This window comes from Dendropsophus ebraccatus, chromosome 1 (assembly GCF_027789765.1).
Source record: "Dendropsophus ebraccatus isolate aDenEbr1 chromosome 1, aDenEbr1.pat, whole genome shotgun sequence".
NCBI lineage: Eukaryota > Metazoa > Chordata > Amphibia > Anura > Hylidae > Dendropsophus > Dendropsophus ebraccatus.
In genome coordinates, this window is record NC_091454.1 from 163,229,296 (window position 1) to 163,247,617 (window position 18,322).

At 39.5% G+C, this 18,322-nt stretch overlaps 1 protein-coding gene across 2 annotated transcripts in view; it reads right to left on the reverse strand.

The window, feature by feature from the left end:
* Positions 1-957: 957 nt before the first annotated feature.
* The window catches only part of ATP8B4 (ATPase phospholipid transporting 8B4 (putative)), a 185,987-nt gene continuing 168,622 nt past the window's right edge, over positions 958-18,322 (reverse strand). For both annotated transcript variants that reach the window (XM_069983371.1, XM_069983382.1), the window contains exons 21-29: positions 17,916-18,021; positions 17,685-17,832; positions 13,440-13,623; positions 9,788-10,011; positions 7,142-7,225; positions 6,145-6,390; positions 5,066-5,204; positions 4,349-4,479; positions 958-3,393 (exon numbers count right to left, since the gene is read on the reverse strand). In XM_069983371.1, the coding sequence (XP_069839472.1) occupies positions 3,112-3,393; positions 4,349-4,479; positions 5,066-5,204; positions 6,145-6,390; positions 7,142-7,225; positions 9,788-10,011; positions 13,440-13,623; positions 17,685-17,832; positions 17,916-18,021 (1,544 nt within the window). In that variant the 3' untranslated portion in view covers positions 958-3,111. The remainder of the gene's footprint in view (positions 3,394-4,348; positions 4,480-5,065; positions 5,205-6,144; positions 6,391-7,141; positions 7,226-9,787; positions 10,012-13,439; positions 13,624-17,684; positions 17,833-17,915; positions 18,022-18,322) is intronic.

Sequence of the window (18,322 nt, forward strand, 5' to 3'; positions counted from 1 at the left end):
AAAACATTTGACAGTTCTGCTGATCTCAGCAACCTGACTGCTGGGTTGGAACTGAAATATAGACACTACATTTAGCCTAGCTGAGTAATGTTCTTTAACATGTTGCTGAAACCACAAAATGCAGAAATTTAGGCTATGTTCACATCATAGCATCCATCACAAATTCCTTTATACTTAATACAAAGAATAGCTAGGTATGCAATGCTATTCGTATTAAGAAAAGATGACAGAACCAGGTGGACCCCATTGGTCAATGGGGTCCATTGGGCACTGTTGGTGTCTGTGGTGTGACACACTCAGCACTCATTTTTGTTCTCCTATGACAGAATATAAAAGTAAAATTGATGAGTAAACTCAGTCTTAACTCTGAAATAATTTTGTTAATGTGCTAAATAAGGGTCTGGAGGCAGAATCTACAAAAACAATGCACTTCTAACAGTACTTTTCCCACTCTGGTTCCCCAAGAACAAAAAAGGATGTCTTCCTGGCCATTTCCAGCCCCACAAGCTACCCTGTTTACATACCTTTTGGTGCTATGCCGTTTGTGCAACTCCTATTAATGTCTCATAATGGGTGTTATTCAAATTGCATATGGTGCGTTTACACAGACAGATATATCTGACAGACTTTTGAAGCCAATGCTAGGAATGAATTTTAAAAGAGGAGAAATCTTAGTCTTTCCTTTATGACCGGTTCTCGTTTTATTGTCTGTTCCTGGCTTTGGCCTCAATATTCTGCCAGATAAATCTCTCTGTGTAAATGCACCCTTAAAGAGGATGTACCACCGGGTACATCCTTTTTAACCTGAACCCATGGATCAATCGGCGCCGGCACGGGGAAGCCGGTGCCGCGGTTCGTTTTTTCCACCCCCAGTGGGAGGGAATTCCCTCCCCTGTATGACGCGGCTCGCTTAGAATGAATGGAGCCGCGTCATACAGGGGAGGGAATTCCCTCCCACTGGGGGGCGGCCCGGACGACCTCCAGTGCTTCAGCAGCGGCCGGTACCGCTGGATTGAACGGCTTCCCCCTGCCGGCGCCGATCGATCCATGGGTTCAGGTTTGCTCCTTTAATTATGGGAAAGCCCATTGAGGTTAATGTTGACCTGTTAACACTTTTTAACATACTTAACTAAAAACATGGCAAGCTACTGCATTTAAACAGGGCATACCTTTGTTTTGTTATTGTCCCCTCCAGCACCAATAACTTCAGCTTTTTATTATTGTGCTAATTAGGCACAAAAGACTTGGGGGGCGTTCCCCTGACTACCAGAGCCTGAATAGTACAGCACAGCCATTTACCAGCACTGCATCTCTGCTGCTTTGTAAAATCCCTTCCCTTCTTGACAAACACTAAGCTGCCTTTCCTGCCTCTGACTTGAAATGTTGTGCAAGTGGCATTCACCCATGGTGTGTTGCATGCACGTCCTGGCTTCCTCCTCTGTTGTTCTATGCTTGCTCAGTACGCAACCTCTGAAGCCTCTTGAGAAATAATGTAGCAATTTGCATGAGGGGCACCATTGGTGAACAGCACTTGCACAACACCGGGTTGCAGGTTAGGAAAGACAGCCTTCTGGCAGTCAATCGAGCAGTGAAGGGAAATTACAAAGCTGTAGGCAAGTGTTGTCTAGTCGGGGGAATGGCCCCTTTGCTGTTGCATCTAAGCATATCAATAAAAAGCTGTTAGCTTTAGCGCTGGAAGCTAAAAAGTGCTGACAAACCAGCTTTAAAGCAAGACAAAAAGTTGATCAAAGGTTTAGACACAATGGCTATAATATGATATAAACGAACATCCCCCTGAGAACATGGTTTCATTGGTGAATGTACACAGATAATGCAAAGTTTCTGTGTGAAACAAACATAGAATGTGACTAAAAGTAACCAGCACTAGATTGGAAGATTAACGTTTTCTTTCAACTTTAGCAGAACTTAGATTATGATATTTGCACAGAGGCTTAGCTAATAACCTGATGTACAGTCATGGCACCTGTTTTTACATTCATAATGCTGAAAAGGCTAAAATGGAAAATAAACATTCATCATATATCGGAAAGAATGTGATAAGTTCCACATGGAACGTAATTCAGAATTGCAATCTGCTTTATAGCACGCGTTAGACATTTGCCAAACCAAAGTTATGTACTGCTGTCTAATGGGAAACTGTCTTATAGGAAAGTCATTATAACCAGTGATAAACTGGGTTAATGACTTAAAATACAGAGTTCACAAAAAGCTGAAGATGGCTCTGAATAGTGATCAATCTCCTCATACTTTTTAAATTCTATTTATATTTTTTAAACAGCTATTCATTTTATAAAATAACAAAAAAAAAATCACATAAAGTAACAAAATGAGTAATACCAATCCCCTGTGGCTCCTATTCCAAATGGTTTCTGTTCACTCAGCTATAGTAATGTTGTTTTGACAGAGGTCATGTGTTCACACACATTGCTGGACCCTGGTAAACAGTGATCAACGGAGTGGGACTAAAGAAACAGGAGTGGCAAGGGATAAATATATGAGTATTACGCCTTTTGGTATTTTATGTAACCACCAGCTGCTTGTTAAAAAATAGTGTTAGTAGCTATGGAGGTAACCTTTCTTGAAGTGGAAAAAAACTATGTTACTATCAGGGAGAATGCTCTATGAATTGAGAAACTGTGCAAATTTGGTTTTGACACTAGAAAAATCTAAAACTGCACGTTTAATACCCTACAACTTTCCAAAGAAAAATGTTGTAAAGGTTCAGAAGGCAAATGCCCACAACATTCAATGAATTACCAGTTTGAAACAGTTGTTGGTCACAAAATGACAAGTCTACAGTGCCGCAATATTGTCCTGTATCACAGTATGAAGTTTCATAATCATTTGGGAATGGAGTTTGGAAGGTGTGAGAACTTCTCAAAGGTCCTTTTCCTGAACAAAGTTTTATATTAAGAGGTGACATTCTGTGTTTATAAGGAACAGGACTTTTGCTTTTTTCGGGATGATCCATTTATAGAAGATGTACATCATCTTCCTTTGGTGTTCAGTAACACAGTGCAAAAATATGGCCACAACTTAAAACTAAAAAAAAACAAAACCCAAAAGAACAAAAAAGCCCCAGTATATTTATTATAATTTAGAAATCTTGTCACTGCTGAAGCTATTGAAATTTTCTGCTGTCTTCTTTCGTAGATTTTCTATCCAGCTTGTGCTGCTCAGCATTGTTCTTGCTAAGCCTGATGAAGACTGAGGTTCATTTAACCGCATGTTTTTACCAGAAGTAATAAGTTCACCGTAGCCTTCTTGATGAGCAAAGGCATAGCCAGATCTCCTGGAGCTAGTTCTATGCACCCTGCGCATGTGGTTCGCCAATGGTTTCCGCTTCTTCTTAGCCTGCTGCAAATATCGAACCTTTAAAGGAATTTAAGGAAGGGGGGAAAAAAGGAAACAGGTTATTTGTGGACATGATAAAGATGGTTGCTTGACCAGTCTGTTTTTTTTTTTAAATAAAGATATAGCTTCTAGCTTCAGATAACCTCTTTAATAGAATAGGAAAACTGCTGTTGTGCATCTTTCCTATTTAAGTGTTACTTTACTATTGATATTTTATTTATTAGGCTATGTTCACACAACGTTATTTTTTTTTAGAAAAGAACGGATGCTGATGGCAATGAAATCAGCATCCGTTCCTAACTGCAGCGGCGGCATTACATTGAATTCAATGCAATGCCATCCACTGTGTTCCGACATAGTTGTTTTAACGTCTGTTTTTTAGAACGGCTGTTAAAATAATGAACATGCCTATTATTTTCGAACACTGTTCACCGAACAGTGTTTGGAAACAACAGCTGTTCACACAATGTAAAGTACGGCAGATGGCCGTACTTTACATTGTAGTCAATGGCTAAAGGGAACCTGTCACCCCCCGTGCAGGACCCAGCGGGATCAGGTGAGTATAGGGGGCTGTAGCAGGTGGTCGGGAGCCTGTCACTCCGGCACGGGGGGTGACAGGTTCCCTTTAATTGATTTGCATGAACACCCAACGACGTAAAAAGATAATGTTCTTGCAGCCCATACTGCGGTATGGGCTGCAGGAACGTGCCAAACGCCGCCTGGCAGTATAACACTGTCCGTTGCATAATATGTTATACTATGTGTGAACATAGCCCTAATCTGTAAATGAAAAGTCACCAGTCAAACCTATTTTTTCTTCATATGTAATGGGGCAGCTCACTTTTTTAAATAATTAGACCCATCTATCCTGCTGCTAGATTTAATTTAACATTAGGCTTTTCTGGCAACAAATGCTTCTCATAGGGTGAATCTAGTCTGATAATGTAAACAGTTTACGCATTGTATAATTTACCTTATCATTGAGTGTTGGTCTTAAATCCACCTTCAAGAAGCGGAAAGTCAGCACAGGCATGACACAAATCACAGTGGTCAGGAATATTACTAACCAAACACTTTTTTGACTTAAGGAATTTCTTGCGTTTCCTGTTAAAAAAAGAGGAAATGATAATCATTATCAAGAACATTTCAAGGTCCACACCAGTTTAAACTGTCCTCAATTGTGCTTCAAAATCATGGAAAAAGGTAACAAGTATTACAAAAAAGAAATGTGGCCAAGTCTATAGAATACTCAAATTTGGTGAAAATGCAATTTGATTATGTCTTTTACTGAGCACACTGAGTAAACATCCACAGTGCAGGGTGGAAACATAAGGGCTGTGATTGGTTGCTATCTGTCTGAGACAAAAATGTGTTCTAATTTTGTCTCAGACAGACAGATACATATGGGCCACTTTGTGATTAATGATAAACTGTTCTTCTCAACACTACATTTGTTCAGAATTGTTGCGTGGGCAATTTCATTTAGTCAATGGCTTCTTATAGTCATGAGAATATTAAATTCTATTGTTATATATATCACAACATAATAATAAAAAGATAATAATCTGGTCCTTAGAGGGTGTTAAACCCAGGTAAGTACAACCCGAGATGAACAACACGAAAAATTACACAGTGCTATTGTTCATTTAACAAAAACCTGACCAAGATGCAGTACTCTTAGTCAACTTACCTACAAAAGGGAAATGACTAGGAAAAATGTCGAAAATTCCATCCCCGTGCATGGCAAATAAGATGGAAAAGTACACAGCCAGGCTGCCCCAGATGAAGAAATGGTTAATAGCTGTCCAGTAGCTGGTGTCTAGACCAATCTGTAACACAACCACAAACAATTTTCAGTTACTATTTAAAGGGGTTATCCAGCACTACAAAAACATGCCCACTTTTGCCCCACTCGTCTCCAGTTCATGTGTGGTTTGCAAATGTCTTGCAAATTTACAAATGTTTGAAGTGAAAGTGCACTGCAGCAAGATGCACTAAATCTAGGCTCAATCCTCTTAATAAATTTGGTGTACCTCTTAGCGTCCAGTGCCAGAATCAGCTCAAATAATTTACTCAAATTTCTAGATGAAATTATTGTAAACCATGGGTTTCCTACTAAGTCCCACCTTCTTTTCTTTTAAAAATGGTGAAAACAGATTCAAAAAGTTTGAAAACTCAAAAAAGTTGGTTTAAAACTGGCTTGCAGAAAAATTGGAGAATTTGTAAGCCAGAAAAGTGAGGTAGCATCTTAAAGGCCCCCCTCACTTAAAAATGTTCATATGGGTTATAAATTAAGATGCCTCAACTGCTGCACCAAAACCATGTGGCCATCATATACAACACAAATCTTTAGTCTAGATTACAATAGCATATTACTAAAAAACAGTCTGTAGTCTGCCAAAATGGGAGCAGGATTTTTTTTGCAACAACAATTCTGATGATTGTTAACTGTTATTGTAAAAGAACTGGATCATAATGTATTAGGGCATTTCTTAACAGTGCTCTGGCATATGCCATTAAACATGCCACATGTCACTTTAAACATGTCATAAGCGCCATTATAATCCATGGGACTGCCTGGATGGATAAGTGACATAAAAAAAGTTTAACACACTGATCTCCACTCATTCTCCCAATAAAAACTTTTAAAATGACCCTGTGACATGTATGTATTTGATGCAGATTTGTCTCAATGTGTGGATTGACATCTGTATATCCACCCCATATGGACATACCCTAAGACAAAAAGTATAAAGAAGAATATCTCACCTGGACACTGACAACTATTACTAAACTTGTAGCAACAGTAACAGCAAAAGACTGATAGTCTGCTATATGTTTTCCATCTTCACCAGCAGTATTAAAAAATGCACCAAAAGGTATAAAGAATAGGGCAAAAGAAGTATAAATGCCATGTAACACGCAAATAAAAAACCGCCGCTTGTTGAACAGTAGGTTCAGCTGGCCTGGCTCATACAATTTAGTGTAGTCCATGCAATTTTGCTCATTCACATCCTGCAGAAAGATAAACGCATAATGTACTGTATATGAATATAGATTGAATGCATTGTTGCATCCTTGTAAAACATATATCTCTATCTATCTATAGATATATTATTTATTTGCATAGCGCCAACAGATTCTGCATCGCTTTTATTTTTTTACATGATACAGAATTTACACATTACAGAATTAAATAATTAAAATAAAAATACAAAAGGGCTAAGGGACCTGCTCGCAAGAGCATACCGACTAGGATGACTGGAGGTGACATAAGAGGCAGTAAGTGCTTTATTTGCTGATAGTCCAGCCATTGTACATAGAATCAGAAAGTGCCTATAAGTGTTGGGCGAGACACCAACCAATCTCTGAGAACAGGTAATAAGTGCATGGAACCGTTGGAGATATAGAGTAAAAGCTGAAGGGACACCAGAAGGGAAGACAAATTTAGGGAATGCTAAAAGCGCACCTAAAGAGATTAGTTTTTAGGGCACGCTTGAAACTGTGAGTATTGGGAATGAGTCTGATATACAGCACATTTATTGTTCAAGTACACCCACACAGAATGCGCATAAAATTAACCTTGTGCTGCATGTAACACATAAGAGCACAACTTTTTTTGCGAGGCTTGATTCCAGCCTGCAGCGCTGTGTTGTCATTAAAGAAAAATAATTTATTAGCATACATGTATCTCATCTCATGGTTCATTGGAAATTCATCCTCGTTCAAATAAACAAGTAATGAAGGTGACAAATTATTAGTATACCTGATCAAAGAGTCCCATCGCTAACACAGGAAGTGATGTGTACACAATATTGAAAAGTGTAATAAACCATTGGTCATAAACGGTCTGGAGAAAAAATAAATGTGTGTAAATTGTCTTATTTCATATAAGCAGAATTAACTACAATGTTATTCAAATAAATCAATGAACAGGAACATAAATATTCATGCTGAGTGGAATATCTCCTGCATACGCGCACTCAGAAATTGATAGTCTGGCTAAGAATGCACCACCACCAATGCAGCACCACTATCGTTTCCAAAAGTATTTTAGATTTCTAAACCTTTGATATATCTATCTGTATCTAGCTCAGGGCATAGTATTTTTATATTTTAATCTTTTGGCTTTAAAGATTGATATTTTCATGCAGTATGTATAATAAGGGACCTCAGGGCCTAACCTACCTAAATAGGAGATAATGGAATAATTTTCTATAACTTTTTTACCCTTATGACATAGTTTTGCACTCAGACCATCTCATTTTATCACCTACTATTCTTTGACCTTACTTGTTGAAGGGTGATGCAATCATCAGCAATACATCACTGGACCTATTTGTAATTTTGCCTATTTTGGTGTTTTTTCGAATCAATAAAATGCTTCTGTGCCTGCCAAGGATTCTATTTTTGTAAAGATCAACATGGCTGCTTGAGCTTTATCTGTGTCTGATAGACTGATAGACTCTGTTGTTAATGCACTCAAATGTAATTTCATTAAAAAACCACCCAAGGAGTTATTTCTCCTAAAACGGTTTGGCAAAAAACAGTCCCAGATTGAATAATTAATTTCAGACTTTGCGGGGATCAGTTTTAATCTATGAGGTGCTATTACAAACAAATGACGACCAGTCTCTTCTGGAGAAAAACAGACAGCATGCTGCAGCCAATGCTAATATCAACCTGTTTCTAAGGACACAGAAAAGATTATTATTTTAGTAATTTAGAATGAAGGAAAAAAGGGTTTCCTTAAACAAAATAGGCTGAGTTCACCCATGGTGTTCATTTTACGTTAATAATGTATTTTTACCACTATTTTGCAGCAAATTGTGCAATTGCAGTAAAATAGTGCAATTTTTGCAGCGATTGTATTAGTTTACCATGTTTGCACAATTTGCAGCAAAATAGCATAAAACCAAGGCAAAAACACATTATTATGTAAAGTAAGCCCAAAAATTCATCAATAATGCAAAATAAATATCATGTGTGAGCACAGTCTTAGACAAAACTAGATAAAAAGTAGAGAAAAACAGCTGGAAACAGTGTTAGACAAGCTCCTGGAGAAAAATTATTATAGGGTATGTTAATGAGAATACAGTTTGTTATGCGATGTGTAGGATTCTTAAATAGGGTTTTCTCTCTATTTTCAAGATCTGTTAGCTATCAGTGAATCTAGGCTAAAATCCTAATATAATTTACAGATTAGGCTGGTCATACATATTCTATTATTGTCTGCTGAACCCACTAACTTCGGTGGGACTAGATGACAGATCAGGAAGCTGAATTTCAATATGCCTAACCCTTCTGTTCTCAGGGGAGATAGGCTGCTGTCAGTGGTATCTGGCAAAGGCATGCCCCTCCCCCTTCTCCTTACAAAATACACATACACGATTAACCATACATGTCCAAAACCACGTCCCCATCTATTCACCAATAGCCTTACAATGTTCCTGATAAGCCTGGTACAATTGTGAGGCTATCGGTAAAAAAATAGGGGGCATCATGGTTTTGTCTGATTTTAGATCATCTGTAATGGGTTTCTGAAGGCCAAAAAATGCACCAAACTGAAGAAAAAAAAGCTTTATGCATGCTCACCCTCTGATTGCAAGTGCCATATAGATGGTCTACTTCTGTTCAGTGCCCTAAGCTCTCTGCACTGAACTCATCTAATCTACTCCCCAGCTCTAGTGGTCTTCTGGATAAAAGCTAGAACAGTCATTAAAAGCAGATGGGGGAGCCTGGGACAGGAGTGGAGGAGATTAAACAAATTACACCTATAGACTGGGTTCACACTACGTATATTTCAGTCAGTATTGTGGTCCTCATATGGCAACCAAAACCAGGAGTGGATTAAAAACACAGAAAGGATCTGTCCACACAATGGTGAAATTGAGTGGATGGCCGCCATATAACACTAAATAACGGCCATTATTTCAATATAACAGCCGTTGTTCTAAAATAACAGCAAATATTTGCCATTATATGACGGCCATTCACTCAATTTCAACATTGTGTGAACAGATCCTTTCTGTGTTTTCAATCCACTCCTGGTTTTGGTTGCTATGAGGACCACAATACTGACTGAAATATACGTAGTGTGAACCCAGCCATAGCTTGATGGATGGCCATTTGCACGTTTAGAAAATTGCAGTTTTCTTTTGAAGCTGAAGTGTCAGAGGCAGTGCTGAACTGCAGTGGTATGCCTCCTTCTTCCCAACCGCCACACTATTTTCACTGATGTAAAGCCTGGTACATCAATCATGGAAGGCAGGAGACTCTGTGACACTTCACTAAGTGTGCAAACCGACAAGCAAACGCGTAAAAAAAAATCTAAAATATTTATAATACAAATTATACTATACACCAGTGCTGGTAATTTCAACCTATGCTGTTATACAATATTAGCACTCACCTGTGCTGAGAACCCACAGAAGAATCCAAACCAGAAATGCACTAGTGTAAAGGCAAAATTTTTATAGAAGAAATAGCAAAGGAATTTACACATTCGGAAGTACGACCAGCGCCCATGAACTAGCAGCAGTCTTTGTAGGTACCTAAACTGAGCAAATGAGTAATCACTGGCTAAAACTGCCTGCATGCCCTCCTGTCCGCTGATGCCAACACCTATGTGAGCACCTGAAATCACCAAAAAAAAGAGACAAAAGTTAACAGAGAAATTGGATTCTCTTATAAGAAAGTTGGAGAGATTTGTGATCTTTAGTTACCATACTTTCTGACAAATTACAGTTATGTTTTAAGGGCCTTTTACACGTGCCGATTATCAGCCAGGAGCTAGAAACACTCCTGCTGCCAACAATCGGCCAGTGTGAAAGTCACGGCAATCAGCTGAGGCCGGGATAAACACCTGATCCTTGGCTGAGCGTCTGTTTAGAACATTCTTTAAATTTATCGTTGTTGGACACACATCTTCCTGTGTAAACAGGGTTATGTGTGTCTAATAATAAAAGCAAACTGAAAGCACAGATCTGTATAGATCTGTGCTGTCAGTTTCCAGATCACAAGCAGTCTACACTTACCATGCTGTTTGTGATCAGGCATCTGGCTTCTCCAGTCCTCCAGCCACTGGGCTGTATCTCCAGGCCTCCTCTGGAATGACTGACAGCCAGAAAAGGCAGGGCCTATAGATACATGCGGCTGGAGGACTAGAGAAGCCAAATGCTGAATCACAAGCAGCGTGGTAAATATAGACTGCTTGTTATCTGGAAACTTACAGCACAGATATATACATATCCATGCTGTCAGTTTCCAGGGCTGCACAAACAATATAAGGATTGTTGCGGCAGCCCAAGCGCTTGATTTGTGTAAAGGCACTGTAAAGAAATTCTGATGTCGCTGATCGACAAAAAATCTAAAAGGACCCATATTCAATGTTCTGGGGCTGCTTCGGAAACTTGTCATGTTCACATGCTCATAATTGTGTCAGGATTTCAGAAGTGGATTTTGTGCCTAAATATTCTGCTGGAATTCAAGATGTTAATTTATACCCAATTCACATGGTCTAGAAATAATCCTTGCGGAATGAACAAGTTGCAAATTAGGAAACCCAGAGTGTGTTCATGATTGCTGTAGATTCAGTACAGAAAAGCTGCAGATTAGCTCCACTGAATTACATTGCTGGCACAATCTGAACATGGATGCAATGACTTTTGGCCTTTGGATTTTTCCCATGCATACTTTGAGAAACCCACAGTGGGTTTGCTGTGGACAAATCCAACCCATAGACACATACTTCACTCCACTTGCTTTCGAACTTTTCCACTGTACTGAAACAGTTTTTTTTTACAGCAGCAATAGTTGTTTTGTGCCTGTTTAATATAAAAGGAGGCCTGCCATACCCTTCAAACATAGTTTTTTTTATTGCAGATAAATGCTGTTTCTGGCAATTTTTTAATAGCTTTAATGCTTAATTATCCTTGTACTGTAATGCTCTCTTTCAAGCTCCTTCCAATTAAACCTTTTGAGTTATATAATGTGTTAATGAGCTTTTTAGTAAATGTTACTCAGCATATATGTTTCCGTGCACTTCATTATCAGGCACAGTAAAAACAGATTTGGTGAATGTAGCAACCTGCTTGGCATTGTATATATCCCCTGCAAACCTGACACCTGCAAAGACTTTCGACTAGAGGACCTTTCAAGGCATCCTCTTGTGCTTAGTGTCTGCAAAGGACCACCACATTTACATAGGCATTACATTGCACTTATACAAGTGTTTCAACACTCTCTAGACAGATCCCTTTTCTACCCTGTTGCTTAGGTCTTCCTCAGACACAAAATACAAGTATTTAAAGGAATATTTCCACCTGACATATCTATAGTATACACCATAAGTGTTAATTTATTAAAGGAAAACTTGGGGGTATACAGTAAGGGCAGGGGGGTGCAGGAGCATAATAAAGATGGACAACTGTGGCCTCCTGTAGCTCTAGGTCCTGAAATAGTCACAACCCAGCTGAGAAATGCCCGATTAGCCAGTCAGTGACTGGTGCGGGACACCACTGTATTCACTGACTTGCTTAGCAGGCCCTTCCGGCCAAGATGTGAAGACACTTAAACACAAGAGAAAAATGAAGACCGGAAAATGAGAGCGAGGTGGTGTAGGGGCATGGGGATGGGAAGGGAAGTATAGATTCTTTGTTATGTTCCCGTTTCCCCTTGCCTACACTGTTTTTTTTATTTACCCAGAGTTGTTCTTTAACGAAGAAGTTGCGCACACATCAGGTGTGAATACCCTTTAAATCTGTGACAAATTGTGCAAGTACTTTTTTATGGTAAGCATAAGGGTTGTTACTCATTTGTAGAATTTGCCATTAAAGTGTACTTGTTGTTATAATTTTCAAAATCTAAATCAACAGTAGATGTGATATAAAGCAAGTTTGAAATTTACATTCATACTTATATTTATTTATTTTTTGTTATCATGGAAAACACGGCACTTCTTGTTTTTTTTTGTTTTTTTTTAGGAATCTAAACACAGGAAGTCTCATGTTTTCCAGGTCATCTGACCGATCACAGAGAAGGCAGTCATGTGACTGATAGACACATTGAGCCATGACACAATGTACTGGTCAGGCTTCATGTGTTTAGACAAAGTGATTTTTAATGATTAATAATAAACAAGAGCTACTTAAAATTGTTTGCCATATTATACAGAATGCTAGTCGTTACTATGATAGTTTACTACATCTGATCCCAGCAATAGAAGGAACAATGTGGAACTACACTGAACAATTAGTGAACAAATGTGGAATCAAAGGGAACAAATGTGGAATTACGTCAATGTCAGGTCCCCGGCTGATTGATTGCCTGCCCAGCCAATCAGTGACTCCGGTGGGACACCACCTCAGTGACTGAATGGCTGCGTAGGCAATCGCTCAGCCAGGCCGTAATGTTTCTGCTGCAGAAGCCAGGTACATGATTACACGGCTTCCTGCAGAAGATGACAGTCGGCAGTGATGATTGGGACCCCAGAGTGGTATAACGGAGGTATGGGGACGGGTGACTTCACTTGTTTGTTTGTTTTCTCACCCACCCCCGCCTGCTGTTTTTTACTGTTCGTGGGACTTCTTTTTTAAATTCGAACTATATGCCTTCAGGAGATTGGACCTGGATTTAAGATAAGTATATCTTTGTTTTAAAGCATGGCAACTAAAAAAAATGTAAATTACAAACTTGCTTTATTTCCCATGTACTATTGATTTAAATTTTGAGTGTTATAACGAAAGGTACACTTTTACCTAAATGCTTAGTTTGTACATTTTTTCCCCCAGATATATCCCAGATATATATTTAAGTATTAAAGCACTGCTTAAAAGGGGGGTCATAATACACAGAATGTCTTTAGTTTATCTCATGTACAGTATATCTGAATGTGATGTGTTAGCCAGTTATGGCTCAAGAGACTATGGTACCCAAGCAACTTGACTAGTTACACTACACTGTAGTTTTGTGATCTAGAAAGCTATTAAACTGAAGCCTAAAAAGACAGGCTATAAGAAAGAGGGCAAACATATGAAGTATAGCATGCATGGCTGTCAGCTTACTTTTTATCATGCTGATATCATTAGCACCATCCCCAATGGCTAAAGTGACTGCTTTTTTATACTTTTTTACTAATTCAACCACTTGGGCTTTCTGAAGAGGAGTCACTCTGCAACAGATCACAGTCTTGCACATACAGGCAATCTCCAGAAATTCTTTCTCCATGTCTGCTTCCAGGGCATGAGCCTGTGAAGACAACAACATTGTTCTCACTTTTGAATTAAGAATTTTGTGCTAGCAAATAATATACCTGTAGCAATTGCATGTAACATCATCCAGACAAATTTATATACTTGTGCTTTGAGCTGAATTGCCCTAAATCAGAAACTTTTTAAACAGGATGCTGTCTACACCCTATTGTAAAGGCATGCTGAAGAACAGCAGCTTAAGCAGCACTATGGAAACCGCTAAAGAAGTTGATAAACAACTTTAACAAAGTTAAAGTGTCACTATCGTGAAATTTTTTTTGCAGAAATCAATAGTCCAGGCGGTTTTAAGAAACTTTGTCATTGGGTTTATTAGCCGAAAAATGCATTTTTATCATGAAAAAGCAGTTTGAAGCTCTCCCCCCTGTCTTCATTGTTCTCCTATGGAGAGAGCTAAATAAACGACCAAAACAGAACAACAAAGAGTTAATCTACAAATACATCGCCCTTTATCTCCTCTGACCATCACCAGTGACCTGTCTGAGCTCTGATTACAGCGTTCACCCAGCTCTGTGCCTGTAATCCTCTGTTATCTGCTTTCTGCTGTCGGCTAACTCCCTCCTTCCTCCTCCACCCTCCCCTCTCTATAGACCAGACTGGGTACGTCTGATGCAACAAGTCACAATTTCCAGATTTTTTGCAGTGGATGGAAAAGAGGAGGGAGGGGGGATCTGGGAAAAGGCTTTTTAAATGCAGACAATGGCATATTTGGCTAATAAACCCAATTACAAAGTTAAAATCGCCTTGATTTCTGCAAAAATAAAAAATACGACAGTGACTCTTTAAAGGAGAAGTCCGGCCTCAGGGTTTTTTTTTTTTTTTTTTAAATGGCAGGGCCGGGGGGGGTGGGGGGTGGACACAACAAATGGAACTAACTTACCTACGTGCCTGTGATTTGCCATCTGACCGCCCCCAGGACCCCTGCCGGAAGGCATTTTCCCCCCAAGTTGTGATGTTATCACAACTCGGGAGGAAGATGCTGGTCAGATGGCGCATCGCAGGCATAGGGAGAGGTTAGTTAATGTCATTTGTCCCCACCCCCGTTCCCAGCCATTTATAAAAAAAAAAAAAAATAACCTGAGGCCAGACTTCTCTTTTAACACTGTTAAAGTTGACCCTCTCAGCCAATCTGTGACTAGAGTGGTGTTCTGCTCCAGTCAATGACTGGCTGAGCAGCCAGTCCAACAGCGGAGTCGTGATCTCAGCAGCACAGGAGATTCCGGAGCCTGGCTGTGGTTCCGGGGTCGGTAAGATGGCGGATCACAGACATGGGGAGAAGTTAGTGTCGTTTTTGTCCCACCATCAGTTAAAAATAAAAAACCCTGAGGTGGAACTTCTCCTTTAAAGGAGGTTATTAGAGATTAGATGAAAGGATCTGCTTTCCAAGACACAGTACAATTGTTGTGTGGGAGCTATGTGGTCTCATAGGTCTCATACACATAAATGGGTATGAGATACATCCCATGCACAAGACCAGTCCTGATTTTTCTAATGTAAGACATCACCTTATAGACTAAAAATAAACATCTCAAATCTATGCTAAAGTATTTTATCAAAGAGCTTTTGTGATTAGTATACAGTACCTCAACAGAATTAACAATTAACAGAATTAAATAGTAAAAAAATATATATTCTTGCTCTCTACAGATAACTTATTAGTGAAACATTTTATCATCAACCAGAGAATTAGGTCAAACATAATGATAGGGTGAAATGCTTGATTATAAGCCTTTCTCTTCAGTAACTTGCGTTCCAATATTAGTACAAGAAACACATTCCCTAATGAAAACAAATTTCTTTTGGCAAGAATACAAGCTCTAGATTTACTGGAACTGCAGTGCAGGGATTATAGCCATAGCACATGGGATATTGAGGCTCTTTTACAATATTTAGAAGGTCAGTTTGTACTCTTGAATTCAGAAATAATGACAGAAAGGATAAGCATGCAGCTGCAAGAAAGCGTGAGTACATTCTACAGTAAGTATATTAATAACATTTTAATAAAAAGAAATTATTATTAAAAAAAAAACTTAAAGGGAAACTATCAGCACTCTGGTGCTCATCACTGCAGAGCGCCAGTTGAATTAATTAAAAGAGGTGGGACAGCCAGAAGGATCGGTGCACGGTAGTCTCGCCCCCAGTATGCCAAACTGCCTCAGTAGCATATGGAGTAAACAACAAATATGTGAAAATGGTGCAGAGGATGAAGATAAGAAACTAAGCTTTAGCAGGTCAGATGCTTATGTATATATGTACAGATCTGCTGTGTTCGGTAAAATAACTTCCATCCCTGTAATGTTTATATTCCCAAGGTATATGACCACTACCTGGGATTGCTCTCTGAACTGTGACCCTGCAGTTGCCATGCACCAGTGCAAACATTTTTCCATAATCCTGCTTGCTTGCATGTGAAGTAAAAACCAACTGCCAGTACTAATGGGCCAGATCAAGTGACTATGTTTGACTGTGTTGGAACTGAGCATGAGTGACCCAACCCATAGTAGGCACATAATGTAGGGGCAGGGCCGTATTCTGGTGCCTAGGGCAACAGCTTTCAGGGGGGCAGCACCAGGGAGCAGGGGGGAAAAAAAAAACTTTTTTTTTTTATTTATTTTTTTACTCTCCCACCTCCCCTTCAGACTTGCCAGTAAATCTGGTGTGTTTTCAAGGTGGTGGTGTTGGGGGTATGCATGTGGCGGAAACCACGCTCCAATTTCTTCCCCAGTAGTCATGTGCTGTTACCAGGATTGTTGACTATACACCTATTGGTTACCGCATGAGGGTCTGGTATCTGCTGCATGTGGTGATGTATAGTAAATGTGTGAACGCAGCCTAAGAATGATCAGATATCAATGTGATGGGGAGTGAAGATGGGGCGTCTTCAGGTTTAGTGCCTAGGGCAGCAGCAGCTGTTAATACGGCCCTGTGTAGGGGGATTAGTAATTCTACATCTCTCCAATGATACATTTCAAAAAATGCTTTTAAACTTAAAACAGGTTTCATTTAACATAACACACCAGTATAGACCTAGTTTTCTTTCTGGCACCACCTCTTTAAGTAAATGTTAGCTGTAAGGCTTCCTTGAAGGCAGTTTCTTGCAAAAAAAACAAACAATTAAACGAACCAACAAAAAAACCCACAAAGCTGCAAGATGTAATATTAGCACTGGTGTATGTATCAATCAGAAAAGGTGGTGGAAATGTAATTTTTTGGGGCTATGGGCCATCAAATGTAGAATAAGGGTTGATTCAAATGTCCCAGTGTACAGTATGTCAAAATAAATGCTAGAGTGAGATGTAGGGACCCACACCACACCAAAACATGCACTGCATAGACCGAGGCTCTGTTACTGAACTCTGCAGCTGACTGTCCGTTCATACGGCTGCTGTACGGGGGTGCAGACAATGGAGAGAACATATGTCAATTTGTGAAGGTAGAAGCAAGAAGTAGCACTCACCCGTAGTTGACAGCTTAGCGGCTTTATTGTTCCACGGAGAGCGGTGAGGTGAAGAGGTTAGGTGTGGACGCGCTCTGGGACGGCCGTTTCGGGGACACACCCCCTGGTCGACAAAGGGGGTGTGTCCCCAAAACGGCCGTCCCAGAGCGCGTCCACACCTAACCTCTTCACCTCCCCGCTCTCCGTGGAACAATAAAGCCGCTAAGCTGTCAACTACGGGTGAGTGCTACTTCTTGCTTCTCCCTGCACGCAATGTCAAAATAAAAACTGCAAGATCAGCTGCTCATCTTTTCAGTGAGGTCTGGTTAAGATAAATTAACTTCAGCAGTTTCAGCTTGACGCATCTTGTGTTCCCTTCAATAGTGGCTCCAGATCACTGGACATGTGTACAGAACCTAAATTACCAGTCATCAGAGACAAACATTGTCTCATGTCTGGTAGATATAGTAAATAGTGCCTGTTTAGTATGATAAATATTTATTATTTATAGTCAATCTTTTAGCTGTACATAAAACTAATATTATGGCCTTGCACATACCGTATAGTGATCTATCAGTAAAAACATCTTCAAAGCAGAGACTTACCAAACTATGTCCATTGATGACTAATGCATATTCACCAGTAACAGTTTCCTCATAGATAGACTGGAGCTTTGGTTCACTTGTTTTCTCAGAAAACTGATGCCCATTGAATAGGCTCACACTCTGTCCAAATGTAGCCTCTTTTGCTTTCCTACAATGGAAAATATGTAGTTCTGACACCAGTTTCAGTTGGTCTCCATTTGATGTGACAGTAATAATGATCTAAGCCTCTACCTTAGTTCTTCTCGCACCTCAGTTACAGTACGACCTGATACTATAAAAATATCATTCATGTCGTCAGTAAGCATGTGGCATGAATACCCGATGTTCATAGCCGTTTCTGTAAAAACATTTAAAACTATTATTAAAACTGCAAATCTAAAAAGTTAGTTAATAGGCCTACATTTTTCTTTAAGTACATTTAGTGCACAATATTTTTAAATGCAGGTCGTGTATCCTTATACTACAGCCAATGGGACAACCTGAAACCAAAAGCAAAATCTGATTCTATATAAAAACATCTTTACTGAAGGGCATAGCCATGAGTTTAAAAGATGGTCCTCAAAAATTGGTAGGTGTGGGGAAGAAGGACCAGCTATAGAATGTGTCTGATAGTAACATAGCAGCTCCCCTTTCAGTTT